We start from the raw sequence: 27,137 nt of genomic DNA on the forward strand, positions 1-27,137 counted from the left end.
GTAAACTAGGGTTATTGTCCTGTTGGAATGTGAACCTTTTGCCACAGTCTGAGTTCCTGAGTGCTCTGGAGCAGGTTTTCATCAAGGATCTCTCTGTACTTTGCTCCGTTCATCTGTCCCTCGATCCTGCCTAGTTTTCCAGTCCCGTCCGCTGAAAACCATCCCCACTGCATGATGCTAGTAACACCATGCTTCACCTTAGTGATGGTCAGGTTTCTTCCAGATGTGACGCTTGGCATTCAGGCCAAAGAGTTCAACCTTGGTTTCATCAGACCAGAGAATCTTGTTTCTCATGGTCTGATAGTCTCTAGGTGCCTTTTGGCAAACTCCAAGCGGGCTGTCATGTGTCTTTTACTGAGGAGTGACTTCTGTCTGGCCCCTCTACCATAAAGGCCTGATTGGTGGAGTGATGCAGAGATGGTTGTCTTTCTGGAAGGTTCTCCACAGAGTAATTCTAGAGCTCTGTCAGAGTGACCATCGGGTTCTAAAAAAAGTTCCAAAAAACTGTTTTTGCTTTGTCTTTATTGGGTATAGTGTGAAGATGGCTGAGGATCATTATTTTTTAAACCCATTTGAGTTATTCTGTAATGTAACAAAATGTGGAAAAAGTCAAGGGATCTGAATACTTTTCGAATGCACTGTATCTGGTGTATTGATCATGTTTAAGCAATAAGACCTGAGGTGGTGTGGTATATGGCCAATACCACTGGCTAAGTGTTGTTATTATGCATGACACAACGCGGAGTGCCTGGATACAGCCCTTAGCCGTGGTATATAGGCCTTATACCACTAACCAGACTGTACCACAACCAGCCGTGATTGGGAGTCCCACAGGGCGGTGCACAATTGGCCCAGCGTTGTCCGGTGTAGGCCGTAGGTTTGGCCAGTGTAGGCCGTCATTGTAAATAAGAATTTGTTCTTAACTGACTTGGCTAGTTAAATAAAGGTTAAATAAAACATAAATAAAAACCTGAGGTACCTTACAGTGGCTTGGGAAAGTATTCACCCCCTTTGGTATTTTTCCTATTTTGTTGCCTTACAACCTGGAATTAAAATGTATTTTTAGGGAGTTTGTATCATTTGATTTACACAACATGCCTACCACTTTGAAGGTGCAAAATATTTTTTCTTGTGAAACAAACAAGAAATAAGACAAAAAAACAGAAAACTTGAGTGTGCATAACTATTCACCCCCCCCCCCTCCATGTATTTTGCGCCATCCATCATTCCTTCAATTCTGACCAATTTCCCAGTCCCTGCCGATGAAAAACATCCCCACAGCATGATGCTGCCACCACCATGCTTCACTGTGGGGATGATATTCTCGGGGTGATGAGAGGTGTTGGGCTTGCGCCAGACATAGCGTTTTCCTTGATGGTCAAAAAGCTCAATTTTTGTCTCATCTGGCCAGAGTACCTTCTTCCATATGTTTGGGGAGTCTCCCACATTTTTTCTGGCCACTCTCTCCTTCACGGTTATCTTTGGTCTCTGTTGACTCGCTGATTAATGCCCTCCTTGCCTGGTCCTTGAGTTTTGGTGGGCGTCCCTCTCTTGGCAGGTTTGTTGTGGTGCCATATTCTTTCAATTTTTTAATAATGGATTTAATGGTGCTCTGTGGGATGTTCAAACTTTTGGATATTTTTTTATAACCAAACCCCGATCTATACTTCTCCACAACTTTGTTCCTGACCTGTTTGGGGAGCTCCTTGGTCTTCATGGTGCCGCTTGCTTAGTGGTGCCCCTTTGCTTACTGGTGTTGCAGACTCTGGGGCGTTTCAGAACAGGTGTAGATATACTGAGATCATGTGACAGATCATGTGACACTTAGATTGCACACAGGTGGACTTTATTTAACTAATTATGTGACTTCTGAAAGTAATTGTTTGCACCAGATCTTATTTAGGGGCTTCATAGCAAAGGGGGTGAATACATATGCACGCACCACTTTTCTGTTTATTTATTTTTTAAACATTTCACTTCACCAGTTTGGCCATGACATGAAATCCAAATAAAAATGTAAATACAGGTTGTAATGCAACAAAATACGAAAAACACCAAGGGGGATGAATACTTTTGCAAGGCACTGTATTGCTTTTATAAACCGGTTTCCAACACAGTAAGGCAAGGAACTACACATCTAAATTGAAAATGTAGCTTTAATCAATACATTGACAATGAATACATTCCACCAGAAAAAGTAGTCCGGTAAAAATCTTGTTGCTTGACTAGTTGCTATGCAACATAACCACAGGCTAGCTAGCAAGCTTTAGCGCCACTTCTAGAGTGACATGCCACCTATTTATTAATGTTGAATGTTGCCATTTCTTAAAATTGTCCCACGTTATTGTTTGTTGTTGGTTTGCTCATGGTGTCGTTTATTGGTCTCTACGCTGCTGGAAATGGATTCCGTTTTTTTGTTTTTGCTGGGGGAGCTGCTGCTGTGTTGTCAGAGAGAATAGTGCTCCACCGCTTCCAGATTTGGTCTCCAGGAACTTTGAAGAGAGGTTTCCAATCTGTGTCCTCTGAAAGACAGTATTTATCGTGCCACTAGTCAAGCATCCGACCGTTTCTGGATCATGGTGGTTCGAGGCAGTAGTTTGTGTAAATCTGCGACAGGACAGCTATTTTGCAGATCATTGGCAGCATTGCTGCAAGGGTGTTCACTCCCATTGTCTCTTTTATGTACCTAAAACATTTAAGACAAAATAACGTTAGCTAATAGTTAGGCCTACATAGCTTCCAGTTATACTGTCAGGGTACATTAGAATGATTTTGCTAGCTAGCTAACAGTTACATACCATATGTACAGTATCCATTCACTGGTGGGCAGCTTTGTTGTGTCCCTCTTTACTCAACTTTTTAATTACGCCGACAGACACATTGTTGCTCGTTGTGAATTCGGTGTCCTTCTGAATACTCCATGCCAAACTGAGAGGGGGGTCGTTGATATGTCTAGCGTAGCTGCTAATTCCATATTATTCGCAGTGTCATACTTGAGTAAAAGTAAAGATACAGTAATAGAAAATGACTCAAGTAAAAGTCTCTTGATAAGTGTGTGAATTATTTAACCATTTTCTGTCCTGCTAAGCCTTCAAAATGTAACGAGTACTTTTGGGTGTCAGGGAAAATGTATCGAGTAAAATGTACATCATTTTCTTTAGGAATGTAGTGAAGTGAAAGTAAAAGTTGTCAAAAATATGAATAGTAAAGTACAGATACCCCCCAAAACGAATTAAGTAGTACTTTAAATTATTCTTACTTAAGTACTTTACACCACTTATTCTTCACCATTCATGTTTCTCACTGAACCATGAAAGTCCCGTAGAATGATGTTCAGCTCCATTTTTGTTGTATTCCTAGACTCACATATCCCTTTTTCTGCCCACCAGTCAGTGAAGTAGGTAAGTACCCACTTTGTTTGTTTTACAATGTTGTTTTCATTTCGGTTTCTCTTAAGTTCATCTAACCGCGTATTTTCTACATCGGCATGTTGAAATATTGTTGATGCAGCCATTATATCGAGGTGAAAAGGCTAAACAATGGTCTCACATAAACATGGCTAAATGCTGTTTTAGCAAATCAGCATCCAAACTACCCGGTTTATAATATAACGTATATAATGATGAGGAAAAGACATAGGCTAATCAGCATTTACAACTTATTCAAAACGACTATTCCTTATAGCTAGCAGATTACAACCCTACCATTACGCTTGTTAACACTGACCTACGCTGGGGTCAGAATGCAATCATGGTTACTGTGGAGCGTGCGCGAGATATGGGTTGGAAAATGTCAATGCAGGGAATGGATATGCCACTGTTCTCCACATTCTAAATTTAGCCACACTTATACATTGTGAAGTTTGAAATACTGCTAGTTTTCCCGGAAAACGGACCTTTTCATCCTCATGCTGCGTAGCTAGCAGTAGCCAATGCAGCCATTATGGTATGGCACATCTCATTGAACAATAAAGAAGTTGATTGGCTGACACTGCCATTCCAAAAAGGCTGCAGTGGCTACTGCTAGCTAGGACGAAAACTTTTCCTGGAAAACTTCTCGATGTATCAGTGTGGATAAAGGTAACATTTGGAGTACAGTTGCATATCCCATCCCTGCATTGAGGTATGTTTTCTGACCCATATCTTGCGCCGGCTCCATGGAGTCTAAATTGAACCATGATTGTGTTCTGACTCCTGGGCAACTCAATGTAAACAAGTGTAACGGTAGGGTCGGAATCTACTGGCTACTATTCCTCACAAGATCTGTTCAAGTTCAAAGGAGCATGGTTTTGGCTAGCATGAAGGGCAATATATGGGCAATCTATGAATCCTTATCAAGTAATCATCAGGTGTCTTCCCTATCAGTTCTTTAACCAGGTCAGGGTGTTCAGTGTCCTGTAACACCTTCAAGAAGATGGAGAACTCCTGAGAAGTTCCTGAGTCCCACATATATTTATTCTGTTTTGATATTCAGCTAATATATCTAGAACATAAATTGAATTGTTAAATTACAGGCTAATGCATGACTAAAAATGTACTCACATAATAAACTCATACCCTATCAAGAGCTGCAGTGCAGTTAGTGACATTAGTCTGCCCTCATCTGGTCCACAGATGTATTACATCAATATATCTACAGTTTACATCTAGGTCTATTGATCATTAGTAATATGATTTGATAGGAGTTTAGGCTATGGACAATGTCCCATATGGCACTAATACAGTCTACACACATACAATTACATACAATTTCACAGTCCTCTGGGAATAGAATATCTTCCGCAAAACAGTAGTCTTCATCCTCAAAAAAGTTCAATAAGTCTGGTGGAATTTTCATTCTCTGCCTCCAGAGATGGACTTCCTCCATGTAGATGACTGAATGTTTACAACCCCCAGCTGACAGTGCATCCTCAAACTACCTGCACCAATTGTCTGGATGTTGCTGGATCCTGATGATTCTATCAATAAGTAGATTGACTGCCTTTCGATTGCTCTCTCTGTTTTCACCTTACTTTGGATAAAATATTTTTGGTCATTGTCTATGAAGTTCAGGTGATCCAGCACAATTTACATGGTATTTTTTTTTTTTACCTTTATTTACTTAGGCAAGTCAGTTAAGAACAAATTCTTATTTACAATGATGGCCTACCCTGACCAAACCCGGACGAGGCTGGGCCACTGCCAGTTGTGATACAGTCTGGACTTGAACCAGGGACTGTAGTGGTGCCTCTTGCCTTAGAGCACTGTGCCACTCGGGAGCACAAATTCCACTTCAATGAGGTTCTGCAGCCTGGGTCTTTTTGCCTGGAAACCTGACGTTGAATTGCATTGAATTCTGTTTCGAGCTAAATTTGTGTTTGGATCAGGAAAGTTTCCTCTCACAACCTTTACAAGCCAGTATGTTGAATAAAAAACAGACTCTACCGGTTGTTAGCTCCTTTTGATGGTAGGAATGCAAGACAACATATCCACATAATTAAATATAAATAAAACAGTATAATTAATCACCTTATCAAAGTGCTGGTATCACCTGAATCATGTGTATGCTTCAGGTGATAGCCAATCAGGTTGCAGCAGTCTGTTGTTTACCCTTGGCTAACCTAACGTAGCAGGCACAAAAGACCTAGCTAAAAGCAGGGCCCAACATAAGGATGTAGCGTTAACTACTCTAGCACTGTGGTGAAGAACTAGCTGTTGACTAAACTTCCAATAAATTGAACTATTGAGGAACATCTGTGTGCTTATTAGCAAAGGGAAGAGAACACTTCGCTCTCCAACCAAGGTGAATGAATACAGGAGCAAACTGAAGTGATGAGGAAATTCAGCAACTTTTTTAAGGACAGTGGAAGTTGATAAAAGTGCTTCTTTACTAAAAGTACAAATGAACACTTTTCACAACTTTCATCAAGACTTTACAGTTAGAAAAGTGAAGGAGGACTTTCATTCAGGGACCAATCATAATGAGAATACAAAACAAACTAGGATGTGATTGGTTAAATGAGTTGTAAAAAATCTGACAATTTTTTTTAGACTTAGACTGACCAGTAGATTGTGGTTACATGTTATACTGACAATCAAATTGGTCAGTATAAGTCTAAAACCGATAGGTCAGAGTTTTGGAACTCATTTACCAATCACATTATGTTTTGTATTCCCAATGTGATTGGTCTCTGGACTCATATGAGGCATTTTTTTCACATAAAAAATCTTCGCAATTAGATATCATGAAATTGGGGTGAAAAAACACCAATAATAAAAAATAAAAAAAAACATCTTCCTTCAGATTGGGTGAGTTCGTTTTGCATGGCCTGGTGCCCCAGGTGAGCAGAGTTTGTACATTTTAGGCCATTCCATTGGTCCTTAAGTGAAGTCTCCAACCATGCAAAATGAACTCACTCTTTACCATTTGTAAAACCGTGATGGAGGCGGCTAACGGGCAAAAATAAGCACTTTATCAACTTTTACTGTCCTCCAAGATTGCTGGTTAGTGCACCCAGACAGAATTTTCCAGATTCAACAGGTATAGGCACATGTCCACCAGAGGATTTACCTATGTTTATGTTAGGATAACGTCTTTATTGGACACTACTTTTAATCCCCAAACTGTTTTAACTATAATTTTGTGTGTTCTATTTATCTGGGTGTACCAATCGAGAACATATAAATAAATAAAATATTTCCTTATTATGTCAGGATTACCATTTATTTCTCTCATGATCACGACAGAACAAAAGTTGTTTTGTCGAGATTACAAGATTACGAGATATAAATGGATGTATTGGTGATAGATTGACAGTATGGCTGAGGCGACAGAGCCCATTTAGAGATGGTACATTTCATGCTAACATCATGCCTTCATTTGTGTTTGGAGCTCATTATCAGTTCATAAATTTGATTGTTAGCAAGCTAAATGTCCCTTACCTTAAACTAAGAGCTGGGGGGGATAAGCCCCCGTGGGGCATTTAAGCCCTGAACGATGCCTGACAAGCAGCCCTGTCTCCCATTGTGCCATCCCAAGACCACAGACAATCACATGCAAGCAAACATAGCTAACTTGGATAGTCTTGTGAATGAGCAAGCTAGCTAGCTATTTAGTTAGCTAGGTAATCTTGTTAGCTAGATAGCTAGCTAGCTTGTTATATATGCTGGTTGTTGGCTTGCATAACTTATATATGAATAATTGTAATGGACATTTAATGTTTTATGGATAATATTTACATTTACAAGGTGGGTGAGCTCCATTCCTGACATGCTGATCAGATTCAATTTCAGCCTCAGATCTTAATCAGATTCAATAGCAGCCTCAGAGGCTCATAAATCTGGATTCTGCCTTTTAGGCTCTTTCATCGGTAAAGCTCCTTGCAGGCAGGTTAGCAGTCAGAGCATTATATATATATATATATACACACATGGTCAAGAGTGGATGCGCTCTATTCCTGGCAGGCTGATCAGATTCAATAGCAGCTTCATAGGCAGATAAATCAGGATGCTGCCTTGTAGGCTGTCTGCAAGGAGCCTTACATTTGAAACAGCCAACAAGGCAGCATCCTGACATTCATTAATCACCTTATCAAAGTGCTGGTATCACCTGAATCATGTGTATGCTTCAGGTGATAGCCAATCAGGTTGCAGCAGTCTGTTGTTTACCCTTGAAGGCAAGGATCCATTCTCTCCAAAAATCACACTCCCACTGGGCAAAAGAAAACATCTTGATCACCATCGGGACGAGGCTCAAACTCACTGCACCTGCCACCGCAGTTAATTAATCCTTACTCTCGTCATGTTAAATTTCCTTCTGCAGTAATCCATATTTATGCTTAATATGCTCCACTTTCTTTATTTTTTCCTGCCCGCCTTCTTTCTGACCTCAATGGGTTCCCCTGACTCCACCTCCAAGTCAGATACACTTACTGTACGCAGTTTAGCAAAGTTGCCCCCTGCTGTACTTTGAAAAACATAAAAAATTTGGAATGGAATGGTCCAATGGAAATGCGAGTGCAAGGTGAGAGGTTGTGTCATGCCTACCTCGGCTGGAGGTGGTGTCTGAAGTCAGCCAGGTGCAACTTTGATAAATTGCGTGCAGTAAGTGTATCTTTTGTGTATAAAAGATCATTTCTTGCTGGTACGAAAGTTATATTCCAAATGTTTCCAAAACCGTATCGCAAGCGAGGATTACTAATGTTTTTTAATGTTAAAACAGAGCGTCGGGATTGTAGTTCACATGGAGCCAGCTGTGATCCATATGTTCAGCTGGGAACCCAAAAGGGGGACCGCTATAAGCCCCCTTGGGCCCCGTTGGGTTCTTGAGAGCTAGAGCTAGGCTAGCTTCAGTCTCAATTGACTGTGTTGAGACATCTGTCCTGTCCAATAAACAGTTCCCTGGCTTTCATGTCGCAGGCCTTTTGATCGTTGTTTTACCAAATAGGGCCTACGTGTGAGTTCCTAGAAAAACACATTACAGTATGTTTTGAATTCCTGTTCATTAGCTGCATAGGACAGTTGATGTGTATTGATGATTACCATCCATTAAATAAATATATATAAAAGACTTGGTACACTTGACATTGTATTCAATATACTTTTTATTCCATAAAATAGACAAGGTAATGAACTAAATCAATTGTATTCCGTGCATTTTTTAAATCTGTAATCCCTTTAGAGCAGAAACATTCCAATCATTTTTAGGTGAGTGTAAAAGTGAAAATGCATCAAAAACATAAGTGAAAAATAGACCAATACATTAATGTTTCCCTATCCCTCTAGTGTGTGTGTGAATCCGGCCAATTTACGCAAAAGCTTACTAAGGCCTTTACCACGTATTTACTTGCCATACAATACAATACAATAACTAGGCTACTCATTTAAGGGAATGTTCATTTAGGTAACAGCTGACAAAATCAATGTAAAAATAAACATGAATTAGTTGGAATATTGTGATCATATATTTACTGCCTGTTACTCTGGTATGTGTCTTTACTTGGGAATGGACTTCTGTGACACTCATTCTATCATTATAATACAGTAATCATGGAACCAAAATCCTTCCACTTCTTTTACGTTTTAGTCCCGTGGACATGCACGTTATACTGTCTTGTCTTCATGACTTTAAATTGAAGAGAAAGCAAGGGCATTTGTAATGCCATATGTTTTAAATACTGTAGTACAACATTGATAACGTACTGGATTCTAAATACATGCATGAGACAAAATAATTGCACTGCTGAGTATTCAAGCAGCCTTTAGTGCAAAAAACATGGCCCCACGAAAAGATGTGGTGGACAAATCTTTGTAGAAAAAAGGTCAGTCATTTGAAAGTTCTTCAAAAGTTTCCTAAATGTTTGTTTTCATTTTATTGCTCCCGTAGCTTCAGGAAAAAACATATACTACCTACCACTAACATTTCAATTGCACCCCATCCTTTAATAATACAGTATGTTTCTTAACAAATAAAAATAAGAAATATTTTTTTTACATGTCTTTCCTATAAGATGTTATATTAATGTGCAGATATAATACGTTATATCAATGTCTATGATAACAGAATACACTGGAAAACAATGTGATTTTGTTGATGAGAATGTGCAGTATGTAGGCTACATAAACATACTGATTTGATATTTGGATTTAGTTATAGGCACAATACCCCATTTATTTCTCATGGGCCTATTGATAAGCTAACATTTGTCTCTCCATGTATTACATAACATTATGCCTTGCATACAGTGCCTTGCAAAAGTATTCATCCCCCTTGGTGTTTTTCCTATTTTGTTGCATTACAACCTGCAATTTAGATGGATTTTTATTTGGATTTCATGTAATGGACATACACAAAATAGTCCAAATTGGTGAAGTGAAAAAAAAAACGTATTTTAAAAAATTCTACAAAGTAGAAAACGGAAAGGTGGTGCGTGCATTTGTATTCACCCCCTTTGCTGTGAAGCCCCTAAATAAGATCTGGTGCAAACAATTACCTTCAGAAGTCTCATAATTAGTTAAATAAAGTCCACATGTGTGCAATCTAAGTGTCACATGATCTCAGTATATATACACCTGTTCTGAAAGGCCCCAGAGTCTGCAACACCAGTAAGCAAGGGGCACCACTAAGCAAGCAGCACCATGAAGACTAAGGAGCTCTCCAAACAGGTCAGGGACAAAGTTGTGGAGTATTACAGATCAGGATTGGGTTATAAAAAAATATCCCAAACTTTGAACATCCCAAAGAGCACCATTAAATCCAATATAAAAAATTGAAAGAATATGGCACCACAACAAACCTGCCAAGAGAGGGCCGCCCACCAAAACTCATGGACCAGGCAAGGAGGGCATTAATCAGAGAGGCAACAAAGAGACCAACAATAACCCTGAAGGAGCTGCAAAGCTTCACAGCGGAGATTGGAGTATCTCTCCATAGGACCACTTTAAGTCGTACACTCCACAGAGCTGGGAAGAGTGGCCAGAAAAAAGCCATTGCTTAAAGAAAAAGTTTTGCCTTGAAGAAAGGACAAAAATCCCAGTGGCTAGATGTGCCAAGCTTAAAGAGACATACCCCAAGAGACTTGCAGTTGTAATTGCTGCAAAAGGTGGCTCTGCAAAGCATTGACTTTGGGGGGGGGGGGGGCTCAAGCTCTGTCAAGTTGGATGGGGACTATTGTTGAACAGCAATTTTCAAGTCTTGCCATAGATTCTTAATCGGATTGAGGTCTGGGCTTTGACTGGGCCATTCTAAGACATTCAGGACTTTTTTTTAAACCACTCCAGTGTAGCTTTGGCTGTGTGTTTAGGGTCATTGTCCTGCTGGAAGGTGAACCTCTGCCCCAGTCCCAGGTCTCTAGCAGACTGAAACAGGTTTTCCTCTAGAATTTCCATTAATCTGGCTCCATCCAACTTGCCCCCATTCCTGGCCAGTTTCCCAGTCCCTGCAGATGAAAAGCATCCCCATAACATGATGCTGCCACCACTATGCTTCAACGTAATGAGAAGTGTTGGCTTTGCGCCACACATAGCGCTTTGCTCTAAGGCCAAAAAGTTTAAGAGCCCCTTTCAACATGTTTGCGGTGTCTACCAAATGGGATTTGATATAGTTTTTTTCAGCAATGGCTTTCTTCTCGCCACTCTCCCATAAAGCCCAGCTTTGTGAAGCATCCGGGTGATAGTTGTCACATGGATGGTTTCTCCCATCTCAGCTGTGGCTCTCTCCAGCACCTTCAGAGTTACCAGTGGCCTCTTGGTTGCATCTCTGACTAATGCCCTCCTTACCCAGTCACTAAGTTTTGGTAGACGGCCTCTAGGGGTTGTTCAAAGTTTGGTATATTTTTTTTATAACACCAGAGTTTATTTAGAGGTGTCACAGCAAAGGGGGTGAATACTTATGCAATCAAGACTTTTCCATTTTTTTCTTTGTACATTTTTTCCCCCCACTCCTAATTCAATCCATTTTAATTACAGGTTGTGACAGAATAAATCTGAATACTTATGCAAGGCACTGTAATACTATGTATGCATAATAATTTTGTAAAACTATAATCTCAAACAAAAAAGTCAGAAGTATACAGACAATGCCATTATCATAGATTATATTGTATGCTACTTTTGGTTCAAATAAGAAGTGCAAAATTGTTTAACATACTAAGGTGAAAACCAATGTACTGCCTTGTGAACATTCCAACATCGCACTTGCTTGTCAGGAGTATGACTCAAAGCTACCATGCAACAATAACACTCCCAGTTAGGCACATTAGCCTATCTACCTAAACAAGCACGTATGGTGTCTGTGTTGCTGGCAGTGTAACATCAAGGGTGTCCATGTCCATATTTAATGATGCACATAATTTCAGGAGGAAAACTACAAGATACTTCACATATTGAAATGCAATAAATAGTCAATAAAACCCTGAGTCACACTTCAGAGAGAGAAGACAGGCAAACAGAAAGGAGAGATCTACACTATCGGTCAAATGTTTTAGAAAACAAACTCATTCAAGGGTTTTTCTTTATTTTTACTATTTCCTACATTGTAGAATAATAGTGAACACATCAAAACTATGAAATAACGCATATAGAATCTTGTAGTTACCAAAGAAGTGTTAAACAAATCAAAATATATTTTATATTTCATATTCTTCAAACAGCCACCCTTTGCCTTGATGACAGCTTTGCACACTTTTGGCATTCTCTCAGCCAGCTTCACCTGGAATGCTTTTCCAACAGTCTTGAAGGAGTTCCCACATATGCTGTGCACTTGTTGGCTGCTTTTCCTTCAATCTGCAGTCCGACTCATCCCAAACCATCTCAATTTGGTTGAGGTCAGGGGATTGTGGAGGCCGGGATGCAGCACTCCATCACTCTCCTTCTTGGTTAAAATAGTCCTTACACAGCCTGGAGGTGTGTTGGGTCATTGTCCTGTTGAAAAACAAATGATAGTCCCATTAAGTCCAAACCAGATGGGATGGCGTATCACTGCAGAATTCTGTGGTAGCCATGCTGGTTAAGTGTGCCTTGAATTCTAAATAAATCCCAGTGTCACCAGCAAAGCACCCCCACACCATAACACCTCCTCCTCCATGCTTTAAAGTGGGAAATACATATGGAGAGATCATCCGTTCTCCCACACAGCGTCTCACAAAAGACACCATGGTTGGAACCAAAAATCTCAAATTTGGACTCCAGACCAAAGGACACATTTCCACCGGTCTAATGTCCATTGCTTGTGTTTCTTGACACAAGCAAGTCTCTTCGTCTTATTGGTGTCCTTTAGTGTTGGTTTCTTTGCAGCAATTTGACCATGAAGGCCTGATTCACACAGTCTCCTCTGAACAGTTGATGTGACATGTGTCTGTTTCTTGAACTCTGTGAAGCATTTATTTGGGCTGCAATTTCTGAGGCTGGTAACTCTAATGAACTTATCCTCTGCAGCATAGGTGACTCTGGGTCTTCCATCCTGTGACGGTCCTCATGAGAGCCAGGTTCATCAAAGCGCTTGATGGTTTTTGCGACTGCACATAAAGAATCTTTCAAAGTTCTTGAAATGTTCTGTACTGACTGACCTTCACGTCTTAAAGTAATGATGGACTGTCATTTCTCTTTACTTATTTCAGCTGTTCTTGCCATAATATGGACTTGGTCTTTTACCAAATAGGGCTATCTTCTGTATACCACCCCTACCTTGTCACACCACAACTGATTGGCTCAAATGCATTAAGAATAAAAGAAATTCCACAAATAACTTTTAAGGCACACCTGTTAATGCATTCCAGGTGACTAACTCATGAATCTGGTCGAGAGAAGGCCAAGAGCGGGCAAATATGTCATCAATGCAAAGGGTGGCTATTTGAAGAATCTTAATTTTAAAATATATTTTGATTTGTTTAACACTTTTTTTGGTTTCTAAATGATTCCATATGTGTTATTTCATAGTTTTGATGTCTTCATTACTATTCTACAATGTAGAAAATAGTAAAAACAAAGAAAAACCCTTGAATGGGTAGGTGTTCTAAAACTTTTGACCGGTAGTGTAGCTCTATGGCCTTGGAGGCCCTGGGTCTGAGACTGGCCTAGATTTGGAATGCTGATGCCCCGTGTTGGGTTTGTTGTATGTGTGTCTTTGTACAAGTAGTACTGTAAGGCTGTCCTCTCTGGGTGAATCATCCATATAAGCCAAGCCTGACACCGAGTCTTTGAATTCCTGATGGCTCCTCTCCAAGTTAAGTTCAGGACTCTGATAATGTAAAATAAATAAGAGCAAACACACACATTTCAACATAAGTGTGCTTCCACCATTAGAAAGTATCTCAGAACTCTTGGAGTCAGTCATCACTTTTCAAATATGATATCAATCCCATTTTTAAAAAGTCTTGGTCCTTGATTGCCATTGTCTGTTTGTTCTGTGGGAATCAACAGTTCAGTACGTACTTGTGGTGATGAATGGCTGAAGCAATGGCTGCTGGTCAAAGCAGCGATTGGCTGACCCCTAACTGCAGGCCTTTGATAGTCTGGACTGGCAGTCACAGTGCTATAGGCAGGAGGTCCCAGGGTAGACTGCCTCTGCAGGAGCTGCAGGATGGTCTGAATATCTGATGTCATCTGGGACTCCAACCTGCAATAACAGATGGAAGGCAGAAATGAACTTCTACTCTTGGTTATAGGGTTAAGGGACTGGAGGCTAAGGAGGGATAAGTTTAACACAAATCAACAACTATACTGTCTCTAGGCTATCGCTGTTTTGTTTTTATTGTTGAATATGTCAAATTCTAGCACTAGGGGGAGCTTGTGATCTATGTTTACAGTATCATCATGGTTGTCAATGAAATCAAAAGGCATGGGAACATGTTTTATCAGCACTCTCTCTCTAGTAGGAGTCATAATGAATATTCAGTATGGGTGGGGTAACAGTGTCTGTGGAGGGGATTTCTAGCTACCTCACACTCACACATTGTCTGTAATAATAATAATGGATGGATATCCTCCTGCTATCCATCACCGCCTGGTATGGCAACTGCTCGGCCTCCGACCGCAAGGTGCTACAGACTCCAGCCACCCTAGTCACAGACGGTTCTCTCTGCTACTCTGCATGGCAAGCGGTACCGGAGTGCCAAGTCTAGGTCCAAAAGGCTTATTAACAGCTTCTACCCCCAAGCCATAAGACAGCTGAACAGGTCATCAAATGGCTACCTGGACAATTTGCATTGACCCCCCCCCCCCTCTTCTTTTTATGCTACTGCTACTCACTGTTTATTATCTATTATCTATGCATAGTAACTTTACTCCTACCTACAGTACATATTACCTCAATTACCTCGACTAACCTGTACCCCCGCACATTGACTCGGTACCAGTCCCCGCTGTACTGTATATATCCTCGTTATTGTTATTTTATTGGTTCTCTTTTATTTTTTACTTTAGCTTATTTTGTCAATATTTTTCAAAACACTTATTTTTCTTAACTCAATTTTTGGTTAAGGGCTTGTAAGTAAACATTTCACGGTAAGGTCTACACCTGTTGTATTTGGCGCATGTGACAAATTCAATTAAGTTTGATTCGATTTGATGTGACAAATAAGATTTAATTTGAGGTCTCCTATTCTTTGCGATTATTCCTGCTAAAACTACCACCTGCTGTTTGTCTGTCTGCTCTCGTCAGCACAACCTGTTTGACTGCTTCAGGAAATAATGGGGATTCAAATGTAACACTGCACACGGAACAAGTTTTATTGTGATGTTGTTTGAATTTGTATTTGTTGGAGAGTGTGTGCTGATTTTTCGTATGGTTTAATAACTTTCAGACACAATCTGGGTGACTTGTCTATTTGGGATTCATAGATTTCAGTCATGAGGTGCCGCAGGGCCAGACGGATTCACAAAATGCAACAGTAACAACAATGGACTTTTTTTAATGTTAATTCTGAATTTCCATTGTCTCCATGAAACAGAATAGAACAACGAGAGCTTTATGAAATCACATCTGTTTACTGGCCTTTGTACCTGGATTGCAGCTAGATTTCCATGAATGTTAGACATTACATTGTAAAGGTTGGTGCAGTACAGGCCTACCTGTTTAAGTGCAGTACAGGCCTACCTGTTTAAGTACAGTACAGGCCTACCTGTTTAAGTGCAGTACAGGCCTACCTGTTTAAGTGCTCTTGGAGCTGATCTAAGCGTTGCTCGACCTCTCCGTATGTGATTTCACTGGTGTCGTCATCCTCGCCCCTCAGGTCCTGCAATTGTGCTGACTCATCCAGGTAGTCTTGGGGCTTCTCGCAGTCCCATTTGTCATTGCACACATCTGGTGAGGGAGGGAAACACACATTCTTTACAAGTTCACATGTGGGTCAGAGCATAGGAGCCTGGTAATCACTAAACCAACCAACCAACCAGTACAATAGAACACTATTCATCTTTTGGTGAAAAGCTGCTGTGTATTGTTCCTTGTGTTTGTAATTTATTTGCCTAGCTAGTGTTTCAGGAGACAACATTTTTTCTATGTCATAGTGGGACGTAGGTCAAGTTCCTAAGCTTCAAGGACAAGATGGCATTTTTGGAGAGAGCCAAGAACTTGAGAGGAACCAACATCTTCCTCAACGAGGACTTCTCTGAAGATTTGTGCCAGAGGCGGAAATAACTTATCCTAACTATGAAAGCTACCAGAGAGTGTTGGGACATTGCTTACATCCGCTACGACAAGCTCATTCTCCATGTTCCCTCCCAAAAGCCAGGGAGGAGTGAGAGAACCAAGCTTCCGGTTCAGTAGCTTCAGCTCAACAGCACACACTCACAAGTGCCTGATTGACTGACTCTATTAGCCAAACAATGTTTCAATTTTTATTTAACCTTTTAAAATATATTATTTCTATTTCCGATAAGCTACCCAGGAAAGGGCTAAGAATAGCCCATATTAATAACTTGCTAACTTGCTACCATCTCTGAAACTCACTTAGATCATTCCTTTGATGATACAGCAATACAAGGATATAACATCTACAGAAAAGACAGGAATGCCTATGGGGGAGGTGTTTCTGTAAAGTTTCAGAGCCATGTTCCTGTAAAGCTTGGAGAGGATCTCATGTCAAATGTTGTTGAAGGGTTCTGGTTGCAAGTTCACCTGCCTCATTTTAATCCTCTTCTTTTGGGGTGCTACTATAGGCCACCAAGTGCTAACAGTCAGTATTTGGATAATATGTGTGCAATGCTTGATAGTGTGTGTGATGTTTAACAGAGAGCTCTGGGTGACGTGAACATTGACTTCCTCTCTGTATTATGACCCAGGTTATCACTCAACCAATAGTGTTGGATCTGTGACTTCCACTCGTATGGATCATATAGTCGCTAATGCTGTAGAACTTTGCTCCAAAGTAATATCAGTTCCCATTGGCTGCAATGACCATAACATTGTGGCAATAACAACAAAAGCCAAAGTGCCAAAGGTTGGCCCTAAGGTATGTCATTTATAAGAGATCATGCTAGATGTTGTTCTCTCAGGACTCTTTTGTTTAAGATGAAAAACATTTATGTTGGTCTGATGCCAATTGTTGACCAGCATGCACCTGTAAAGAAATTAACTGTGAGAACTGCTAGAGCCCCCTGGATTGATGATGAATTGAAAAATTGTATGGTTGAAAGATTTTGTGCAAAAGGTGGTAAACAAGTCAGGCTGCTCAGCTGTTTGGTTCACATACTGTAAATGGAGAACTTTTCGGACTCAACTTAACAAAAGGAAGAAGAAACAATATTACCAAACCAAGATAAATGACATAAAACACAACGGGAAAAATATTTTGGAGTATCTTAAATGATATCACGGGCAGAAAATCTAAATCATCTCCATTATCCATTGAAGTTGATGGGTCATTTATAATAAAAGCATTTGATATTGCCAATCATTTCAATGATTACTTCACTAGTGAAGTTGACTAATCCAGAAGTGAAATGACAACATTCAACAGTGAACCATCATATTATTTTTGTATAAAAGATCTAATAATGAAAGATAAGGATTACTGTTTGAATTTAGTCAAGTTAGTGTGGGAGAGGTGGAAAAACCATTGTTATCCATCAATAATAATAAGCCACCAGGTATAGACAACCTTGGTGTGAAACTATTGAGAATGGTTGCTGACTGTATTTCCTATTTGCTATATCTTTAACCGAAGCCTAAAGGAGTATGTGTCCACAGACGTGGAAGGAAGCTAAAGTAACTCCACTGCCTAAAAATAGTAAAGTACCCTTGTCTGGCTCTAACAGCCACCCAATCAGTTTGCTGCCTGTTTTCTAGTAAACTGGCGGAGAGAATCGTGTTTGACCAAATATAATGCTATTTTTCTAGAGAACAAGTTAACTACTGACTTTCAGCATGCATATACTGTAGAGAAGGGCACTCAATGCGTACCACACTAACTCAGATGACAAATGACAGGTTAAAATAAATGGATAATAATATTGTTAGATTTCATTGCAGCCTTTGATGTTATTGATCATAAATTGTTATTGAAGAAATTCACTTGCTGTGGCTTTACATCAACTGCCATCCCATGGTTGGAGAGTTATTTATACAACAGAACCCAGAGTGTTCTTCAATGGAAGCTTCAGATATGTACAGTGCGGTGTTCCTCAGGGTGTTGCCTTGGGCCATTACGCTTCTCTATTTTTACAAATGATTTGCCACTGGTTTTACACAAAGCTAGAATGACTATGAATGTGGATAATTCCACACTCTACATGTCAGCACCCAAAGCCAGTGAGCTCACTGAAATTCTAAATGAGGAGTTACAGTCAGTATCACATTGATGATTAATAATAAATTGGTCTTAAATCTAAAATTCAAAGCATTGTAGTTGGTTCAAAACATTCTCTAAGACCTAAACCTCAACTGGAGTTGTGTATAAAGAGTGTGACCATTGAAGTTTAAGTTAAAGTCCTAGGTATAACATTGGATGGTCAATTATCATGGTCAAGTCATATTAACAAAGGTGTTGTGCCATTGGGGAGGGGTATGTCTGTTATAAAATAAAATAAATCATCTTTTTTTTTTTACACAAATCAAGTGTACTAGTTGTTGGTTTTGTCCCATCTTGATTAGAGTCTGGTAATATGGTTAAGTGCAGCAAAGAAAGACCTAGCAAAGGTGCAGCTGGCTCAAAACAGAGCTGCACACTATGCCCTTAACTGCATATACAGAACTAACAACAACATGCATGCCAGTTTTTCCTGGCTGAGGGTTGATGAGAGATTAACTGCTTCTCATGTAGTTTTTATGAGAAATATTACTGTGATGAAAATCCCAGAGTGTCAGCATTATCAAATAGCATTCAGCTCAGACAACCATACACAACACCCCACAAGACACGCCGCCAGGCAGGGCTTGACATTAACTTTTTTGGGCACTTCGGACAGGTAAAACATCTATCCTAAAGCTGATGTCACTTGTCGGTAACACCATCAGTAAAAGGGTGACTGAATATGACTCAAGTAAATAGGAGGGATCTGAAATAATTTTCTGCTCTTGCCATGTATCACATGTCAAACTCGTTCCATGGAGGGCCGAGTGTTTTCGCTCCTCCCTTGTACTTGATTAATGAATTAAGGTCAATGATTAGTAAGGAATCATCTCACCTGGTTGTCTAGGTCTTGAATGTAAAAACCACTAGTCCCTCTATGGAATGAGTTTGACACCCCTGCCATAGACGATGTTATCGCCCCCTAGCGACCATCCAAAATAATGTACAAAAAAAAAAAGTTCATAAGTAAATACAAGAAGACTGGCTGGCATTCTACGTGAGGGAGAAAAGGAATCATGACATTGACAAAATATATTTAGTGGAGCCAAATATTTCGCAAGATCTATCTGGCTATCTGTGTATGCCGAAGCGAGTAGATGTAGACGAGTGACACAGTCAACGAGTCTCGCTGGCTGTGTGTCTTGTGAAGGGTTATAAATCATCATGGGCTCCAGAGCAACCATGCTGTCTTCAGAACTGGATAATCATAAACTGATTCACATTCTTCCGTCATCCTATTCTCATATTAGGCCTAGGTTTCTATATGCGTTGTATGTACTGTAGGTTTCACATTGCTAGAATAATATGGAAATAAGCCTAGGCCATCTACGCATTTCTTTTAAAATGTCTTGGTATTGTAACGGCGTTCTTCGTTTGTCGAAAGAGAGTCGGACCGAAATGCAGCGTGGTGGTTAATCATGATCTTTAATGAGGAAATGGTGACGATACATGAAATAACTAATAAATACAAAAACAACAAACGGAACGTGAAACTATTACAGCCTATCTGGTGAACACTACACAGAGACAGGAACAATCACCCACGAAAAACAAAGCGAACTCAGGCTACCTAAATACGGTTCCCAATCAGAGGCAACGAGAAGCACCTGACCCTGATCGAGAACCGCCTCAGGCAGCCAAGCCTACACTCGACACACCCCTAATCAACCACAATCCCAATGCCTACAAAAAAAAAACAATACGACAACACAATAACCCATGTCACACCCTGGCCTGAACAAATAATTAAAGAAAACACAAAATACTAAGACCAAGGCGTGACAGGTATTGTTTGCTCAATAATTATTCAAATGTAAAATATGCACATTTGGGAAATTAAACACCTTTAAAATTTGGCTTCGTGCTTTTATAATATTTCAGTTAGTAGGATTAGACTTTTGGTTGTTTGGTTCACAATGGCAAGGAAGGTTGTTTTTTTTGGGCCTCACATGCATTCATAATTTCTGCATTATCATCATTTCTGCATTGTAAGGTTTGTTCAAATTTCTCATTTGATCTTTATATCTTGCTATTGTTTCTTCTATCTCTCTTATTATTACCTTAAGCCTCCCATGTTTCTGGGTTATTCCAAAACAACTTAACTTTTTGATATCGCCTAGAACTGCGGCAGGAGAAATCTAGCATGCATTTAAGAGTGGCTTAATAGGTGTCATGCCCCGACCTTAGAGAGACTTTTTATTTCTCTATTTGGTTAGGTCGAGGTGTGATTTGGGGAGGGCATTCTAGTTTTTCTATTTCTTTGTTGGCCGGGTATGGTTCCCAATCAGAGGCAGCTGTTTATCGTTGTCTCTGATTGGGCATCATACTTAGGCAGCCTTTTTCCCCACCTTAGATTGTGGGATCTTGAGTTTGTATTGTTACTGTGTAGCCTGCAGAACGTTACGGTCGTTTATATGTTGGTGTTTTTTGGTGTTCATCAAATAAAGTAAGATGTACACTTACCACGCTGCACCTTGGTCTAATTCTTCCGTCAACGAACGTGACAATAGGTCAAGTCATACTCATATCAAATGGAGAGGAAATAGAAAAAAATGGGCTTTTACAACAATAAGACACCAGAGGGTCCACTATAAAAATAGACTTTGGCCAACAGCCCAGATCCTCTGATATTTGAGCGAAATAACAAAAATTCTAACTGGATAGTTTGCACTACTTTGGTGAGAATCTTAGCTCTGTCTACATTGTTATATTGCTTTGTGTAAATATAACATATTAATGCCGAGCCCTACCACCAGGTGTCTCTTCACAGTGCCCAAGTCCAAAACAAATTCCTGGCAACACATAGTATTATACAGAGCCATTATCGCATGGAACTCCCTACCATCTCCAATTACTCAAGCAAACAGCAAAACTACCTTTACAAAAGGGATTAAAAACATCTCATGGAACGGCGGGGACTGTGAGGGGACACACACACAAACGCACACAGACACTTTAACACACAACTATTTTGTTGTTGTGTTGTTTGTATTTTTGTTGTTGCGTTGTTTGTATATAGTTGTAATTGAACATTTGCGTGACTGCCCTTGTCTATCAGTGTATCAGTGTTTTGTTACTTGTCCTGTATTGTTTTTCTTGTGTACCCCAGGAAGAGTAGCTGCTGCTTCTGCAAAGCTAATGGAGATACAAATAAATAAACAAATAATGAAGTAGTGGGTCGTAGTCAGGCTAACTCTGGTGTTATCTCTGCTAGACACACTGCTAATGCGTGCTGTGTACATTGATTAATGCTGGTGTGGGTAAGAGCGGCTCTTTTGGGATTTGAAACAAATGACAGGCTGATAATGAACTTTAATCACGTTTGTCTGATGTAGCAGGAGCCTTTGGAACGCCCAGACTGAAATACACACTCTTTCTGTTGTCTCTTTCTTTCTCTCAGAAAATTAGGCTATACATTAAATATTAAATGGTTGTCTCTTATTATTATAATCTATTTAGATGTGACAGATTACAAAAAGGGGAAGGAGTGGCTATATATGTAGAATTTAATTTCATGGCGTCCCAATCTTGAAATATTTCTGTTCCCAAGAAATTTGAGCTCCTGGTTGTAGATGTGTCCATAAACTAGAATACACATGTATTTGTTGCTGGGATTTACCCCCTCATGCTGCCATGGTGGATGCTATTGGTGCTTTATCTGAGTGTTTATTTGACTGCTCTTCCCTCTGCCAGCATCTAGCTGACTCGACGTTAAACCTGTCAACTTCCAGTAGACAGTAGACGCCTTGTTTAAGATTGATGTAAAAACAAATCCACTGGGGCTGATATGCTTGATCCATTTCTGCTGCAGCTGTCTGCCCCCCTGATTGCTGAGTCCTTAACCCATAGGTTTTACCTGACGATTATATCTAGTACTATCCCCAACATTTGGAAGGTGGCCCATGTACTCGGCCTTCACAAAGGTGGTGACCCTTGTGACCTAAATAATTTCCTGCCTAGCTAAAATATTAGAATCCTTGATTAAGTCTCAGCTAAGATCTTATTCTAAATGTACATCATTCAGGTTTTAGACCAGGTCATAGCACTATCTCTGCTGCATCTCTAGTTATAAATTATAACTCTGTGGATAAAAGGCAACATTGTGCTGCCCTCTTCATTGACCTGTCAATGAAGGCTTTTGATACTGTTGATTACACACTGCTAATTCAGAGGCTTTCCTCAATTGGCCTAGACCAGGCTGTATGTAACTGGTTTAAAAAGTACATGACAGATAGTATCTACTGTTGGATTCGACATTTGGAACATTATTAAGATATTAAATAAATGATAGAGAAGAAGAATGGTTCCCTGTAGAAAGACAGATGGCTTTGGAATGTGTTGGGTGGACGGGAGGAGAGCAACATGTTGATATAGGGGAGACAGATGGACATCTGTGGATTAGGTGAAGGAGGGGTTGAGGTCAGGAGGTGAGGTCAGATCCCCTGAAGGGAGTAATAAGGGTTTAGTATCCTGTTACTCTTTTCCTGTAGAACCATACGATCTAAGGATTGGATAGAAGGAGGAGTGTCTTAAGTGGGATATATATATCTGTGATGGGAGAAATGTTGGGTTGTCTGAATTACATCTGTACAGAACCTTTGGGCAGAATTAAACTTGGTTGAAGCTTCTCTAGAGTCCGTGAGTTATTTACTCTGAAAAATAAGAACCTAATACTTCTGATGGTGTTAAATCAGGTTTCCTGGGTATTATGAAAGGTGTCCTGCAGGGGTTGATTTCTGGACTCTGCACTTCTTACTGTTTACATTAACAATATCGACTTGTCTGTAAAAAAAATGTAACTTATACTGTATGCTGATGATGCTGTTGTGTATGCTATTGCCTCATGGTTGACCAGGCTCGATCTGAACTACAGTCTACCTTCATTGTAGTACAGAAAAACCTTCTTGACCTGAAATTGGTATTGAATGGATGTAAAAAAAGAAGTTTATAAGTTGACTGTGCCTTTAAACAGCTTGGAAAATTCCAGAAAATTATGTCATGGCTTTAGAAACTCAAACATCATTTGAGTCAATTGGAGGTGTATCTGTGGATGTATTTCAAGGCCTACCTTCAAACCCAGTGCCTCTTTGCTTGACATCATGGGAAAATCAAAAGAAATCAACCAAGACCTCAGAAAAATAATTGTAGACCTCCACAGGTCTGGTTCATCCTTGGGAGCAATTTCCAAACGGCTGAAGGTACCATGTTCATCTGTACAAACAATAGTACACAAGTATAAACACCATAGGACCACGCAGCCGTCATACCGCTCAGGAAGGAGACACATTCTGTCTCCTAGAGATGAACGTACTTTGGTGCGAAAAGTGCAAATCAATCCCAGAACAACAACAAAGAACCTTGTGAAGATGCTGGAGGAAACAGGTACAAAAGTATCTACAGTGCCTTGCGAAAGTATTCGGCCCCCTTGAACTTTGCGACCTTTTGCCACATTTCAGGCTTCAAACATAAAGATATAAAACTGTATTTTTTTGTGAAGAATCAACAACAAGTGGGACACAATCATGAAGTGGAACGACATTTTTAATGGATATTTCAAACTTTTTTAACAAATCAAAAACTGAAAAATTGGGCGTGCAAAATTATTCAGCCCCTTTACTTTCAGTGCAGCAAACTCTCTCCAGAAGTTCAGTGAGGATCTCTGAATGATCCAATGTTGACCTAAATGACTAATGATGATAAATACAATCCACCTGTGTGTAATCAAGTCTCCGTATAAATGCACCTGCACATAGTCTCAGAGGTCCGTTAAAAGCGCAGAGAGCATCATGAAGAACAAGGAACACACCAGGCAGGTCCGAGATACTGTTGTGAAGAAGTTTAAAGCCGGATTTGGATACAAAAAGATTTCCCAAGCTTTAAACATCCCAAGGAGCACTGTGCAAGCGATAATATTGAAATGGAAGGAGTATCAGACCACTGCAAATCTACCAAGACCTGGCCGTCCCTCTAAACTTTCAGCTCATACAAGGAGAAGACTGATCAGAGATGCAGCCAAGAGCCCCATGATCACTCTGGATGAACTGCAGAGATCTACAGCTGAGGTGGGAGACTCTGTCCATAGGACAACAATCAGTCGTATATTGCACAAATCTGGCCTTTATGGAAGAGTGGCAAGAAGAAAGCCATTTCTTAAAGATATCCATAAAAAGTGTCGTTTAAAGTTTGCCACACGCCACCTGGGAGACACACCAAACATGTGGAAGAAGGTGCTCTGGTCAGATGAAACCAAAATTTAACTTTTTGGCAACAATGCAAAACGTTATGTTTGGCGTAAAAGCAACACAGCTCATCACCCTGAACACACCATCCCCACTGTCAAACATGGTGGTGGCAGCATCGTGGTTTGGGCCTGCTTTTCTTCAGCAGGGACAGGGAAGATGGTTAAAATTGATGGGAAGATGGATGGAGCCAAATACAGGACCATTCTGGAAGAAAACCTGATGGAGTCTGCAAAAGACCTGAGACTGGGACGGAGATTTGTCTTCCAACAAGACAATGATCCAAAACATAAAGCAAAATCTACAATGGAATGGTTCAAAAATAAACATATCCGGGTGTTAGAATGGCCAAGTCAAAGTCCAGACCTGAATCCAATCGAGAATCTGTGGAAAGAAATGAAAACTGCTGTTCACAAATGCTCTCCATCCAACCTCACTGAGCTCGAGCTGTTTTGCAAGGAGGAATGGGAAAAAATTTCAGTCTCTCGATGTGCAAAACTGATAGAGACATACTCCACGCGACTTACAGCTGTAATCGCAGCAAAAGGTGGCGCTACAAAGTATTAACTTAAGGGGGCTGAATAATTTTGCACGCCCAATTTTTCAGTTTTTGATTTGTTAAAAAAGTTTGAAATATCCAATAAATGTCGTTCCACTTCATGATTGTGTCCCACTTGTTGTTGATTCTTCACAAAAAAATACAGTTTTATATCTTTATGTTTGAAGCCTGAAATGTGGCAAAAGGTCGCAAAGTTCAAGGGAGCTGAATACTTTCGCAAGGCACTGTATATCCACATAACCTGAAAGGCCACTCAGCAAGGAAGAAGCCACTGCTCCAAAACCGCCATAAAAAAGCCAGACTACGGTTTGCAACTGCACATGGGGACAAAGATCACACTTTTTGAAGAAATGTCCTCTGGTCTGATGAAACAAAAATTGAACTTTTTGGCCATAATGACCATTGTTATATTTGGAGGCAAAAGGGGGAGGCTTGCAACTCGAAGAACACCATCCCAACCATGAAGCACAGGGGTGGCAGCATCATGTTGTGCTTTGCTACAGGCGGGACTGGAGCACTTCACAAGATGGATGGCATCATGAGGGAGGAAAATGATGTGGATATATTGAAGCAACATCTCAAGACATCAGTCAGGAAGTTAAAGCATGGAAGTTAAAGCTTGACCCTAAACATACTTCCAAAGTTGTGGCAAAATGGCTTAAGGACAACAAAGTCAAGGTATTGGAGTGGCCATCACAAAGCCCTGACCTCAATCCTATCGAAAATTTGTGGGCAGAACTGAAAAAGCTTGTGCGAGCAAGGAGGCCTACAAACCCGACTCAGCTACACCAGCTATGTCAAGAGGAATATGCCAAAATTCACCCAATTTATTGTGGGAAGCTTGTGGAAGGGTACCCGAAACATTTGACCCAAGTTAAACAATTTAAAGGCAATGCTACCAAATACTAATTGAGTGTATGTAAACTTCTGACCCACTGGGAATGTGATGAAGAAATATAAACTGAAAAAAAATATTCTCTCTACTATTATTCTGACGTTTCACATTCACAAAACAAAGTGGTGATCCTAACTGACCTAAGACAGGGAATTTTTACTAGGATTAAATGTCAGGAATTGTGAAAACTGAGTTTAAATGTATTTGGCTAAGGTGTATGTAATCTTCCGACTTCAACTGTAGGGCCTGCCTCTAGCTAAATGGTAGAAATCAGATTATTCAGTCGATATCCCTATTGGTCCTAGATTATGGTGACATCATCATTGCACATGTTGATCCTAAGCTTCCACAGGCAGTTTGGAACTGGGTAGAGAGTGTTGCAACCGAGGACAGACGATTTTTATGCTCTATGTGTTTCAACACTCTGCGGTCCCATTTTGTGAGCTGTGTGGCCTACCACTTTGCGTATTAGCCGTTGTTGCTCCTAGATGTTTCCACTTCACAATAACAGGACTTAAAATTGACCGGTGCAGCTCTAGAGGGGTAAACATTTGACGAACTGACTATTTGGAAAGGTGGCGTTCTATGACGGCGCCACGATGAAAGTCACTGAGCAATGTGTGTCTATAGAGACACACATTGTCTATAGAGACTGCATGGATGTGTGCTTGATTTTATACACCTGTCAAAACGGGTGTGACTGAATTAACTGAATCAGATAATATGAAGGAGTGTCCACATATTTTTGCATACACTATACATGCAAAAAAAAAAAGAAGAAACCCACACACGGCTCTTGATAATATCACTGCTCTTTAATAAGCTTTACGTATCGGCCTCACGACCGTAGTCAGAGCTTTTGTGAGTTTTGTTTAATTAGCACCCTTATGCTTGGTAGGCCGATGTTCTCATTGTGGTTTTACAGACGTGTTTAATATTATGTGTTTAATATTTATGTACACACTTTATTTGAATATTTCTGAAATGCATATTGTTATATTTGGTAGCACTTATTTGTTTTCCCTCGACTCCAACCCCATTCGATGCGTGGAACGGATGTGGGTGGGGCTATGTGTACATAAGATTGCTAATTTCAAAAACTCACACAAGCTCTGACTAAGGCCGTGAGGCCGATACTTAAAGCTTATTAAAGAGCAGTGATACTATCAAGAGCAGTGT

The 27,137-nt window shown here is 40.2% G+C and overlaps 1 protein-coding gene and 1 long non-coding RNA gene across 3 annotated transcripts in view; both read right to left on the minus strand.

Annotated features, from left to right (window-relative positions):
* Window positions 1-2,138: 2,138 nt before the first annotated feature.
* LOC109902497 (uncharacterized) lies at window positions 2,139-3,700 on the minus strand. Of its 2 annotated transcripts, XR_002256894.2 has the most exons (3): window positions 3,260-3,700; window positions 2,799-2,992; window positions 2,139-2,686 (listed from the first exon to the last, which is right to left on the minus strand). It is a non-coding gene; the product is annotated as an uncharacterized LOC109902497 (long non-coding RNA). The 2 variants fall into 2 exon arrangements; XR_004203722.1 differs by having other exon boundaries at window positions 2,799-3,691.
* An 8,178-nt stretch (window positions 3,701-11,878) lies between these two features.
* Window positions 11,879-27,137, minus strand: part of LOC109904192 (potassium voltage-gated channel subfamily H member 7-like) — a 95,764-nt gene continuing 80,505 nt past the window's right edge. Inside the window, exons 14-16 of the mRNA XM_031802086.1 lie at window positions 15,621-15,777; window positions 13,908-14,091; window positions 11,879-11,899 (exon numbers count right to left, since the gene is read on the minus strand). Coding sequence (XP_031657946.1) covers window positions 11,879-11,899; window positions 13,908-14,091; window positions 15,621-15,777 — 362 coding nt within the window. The remainder of the gene's footprint in view (window positions 11,900-13,907; window positions 14,092-15,620; window positions 15,778-27,137) is intronic.

The sequence above is a fragment of the Oncorhynchus kisutch genome, linkage group LG2 (assembly GCF_002021735.2).
Source record: "Oncorhynchus kisutch isolate 150728-3 linkage group LG2, Okis_V2, whole genome shotgun sequence".
Classification (NCBI taxonomy): domain Eukaryota; kingdom Metazoa; phylum Chordata; class Actinopteri; order Salmoniformes; family Salmonidae; genus Oncorhynchus; species Oncorhynchus kisutch.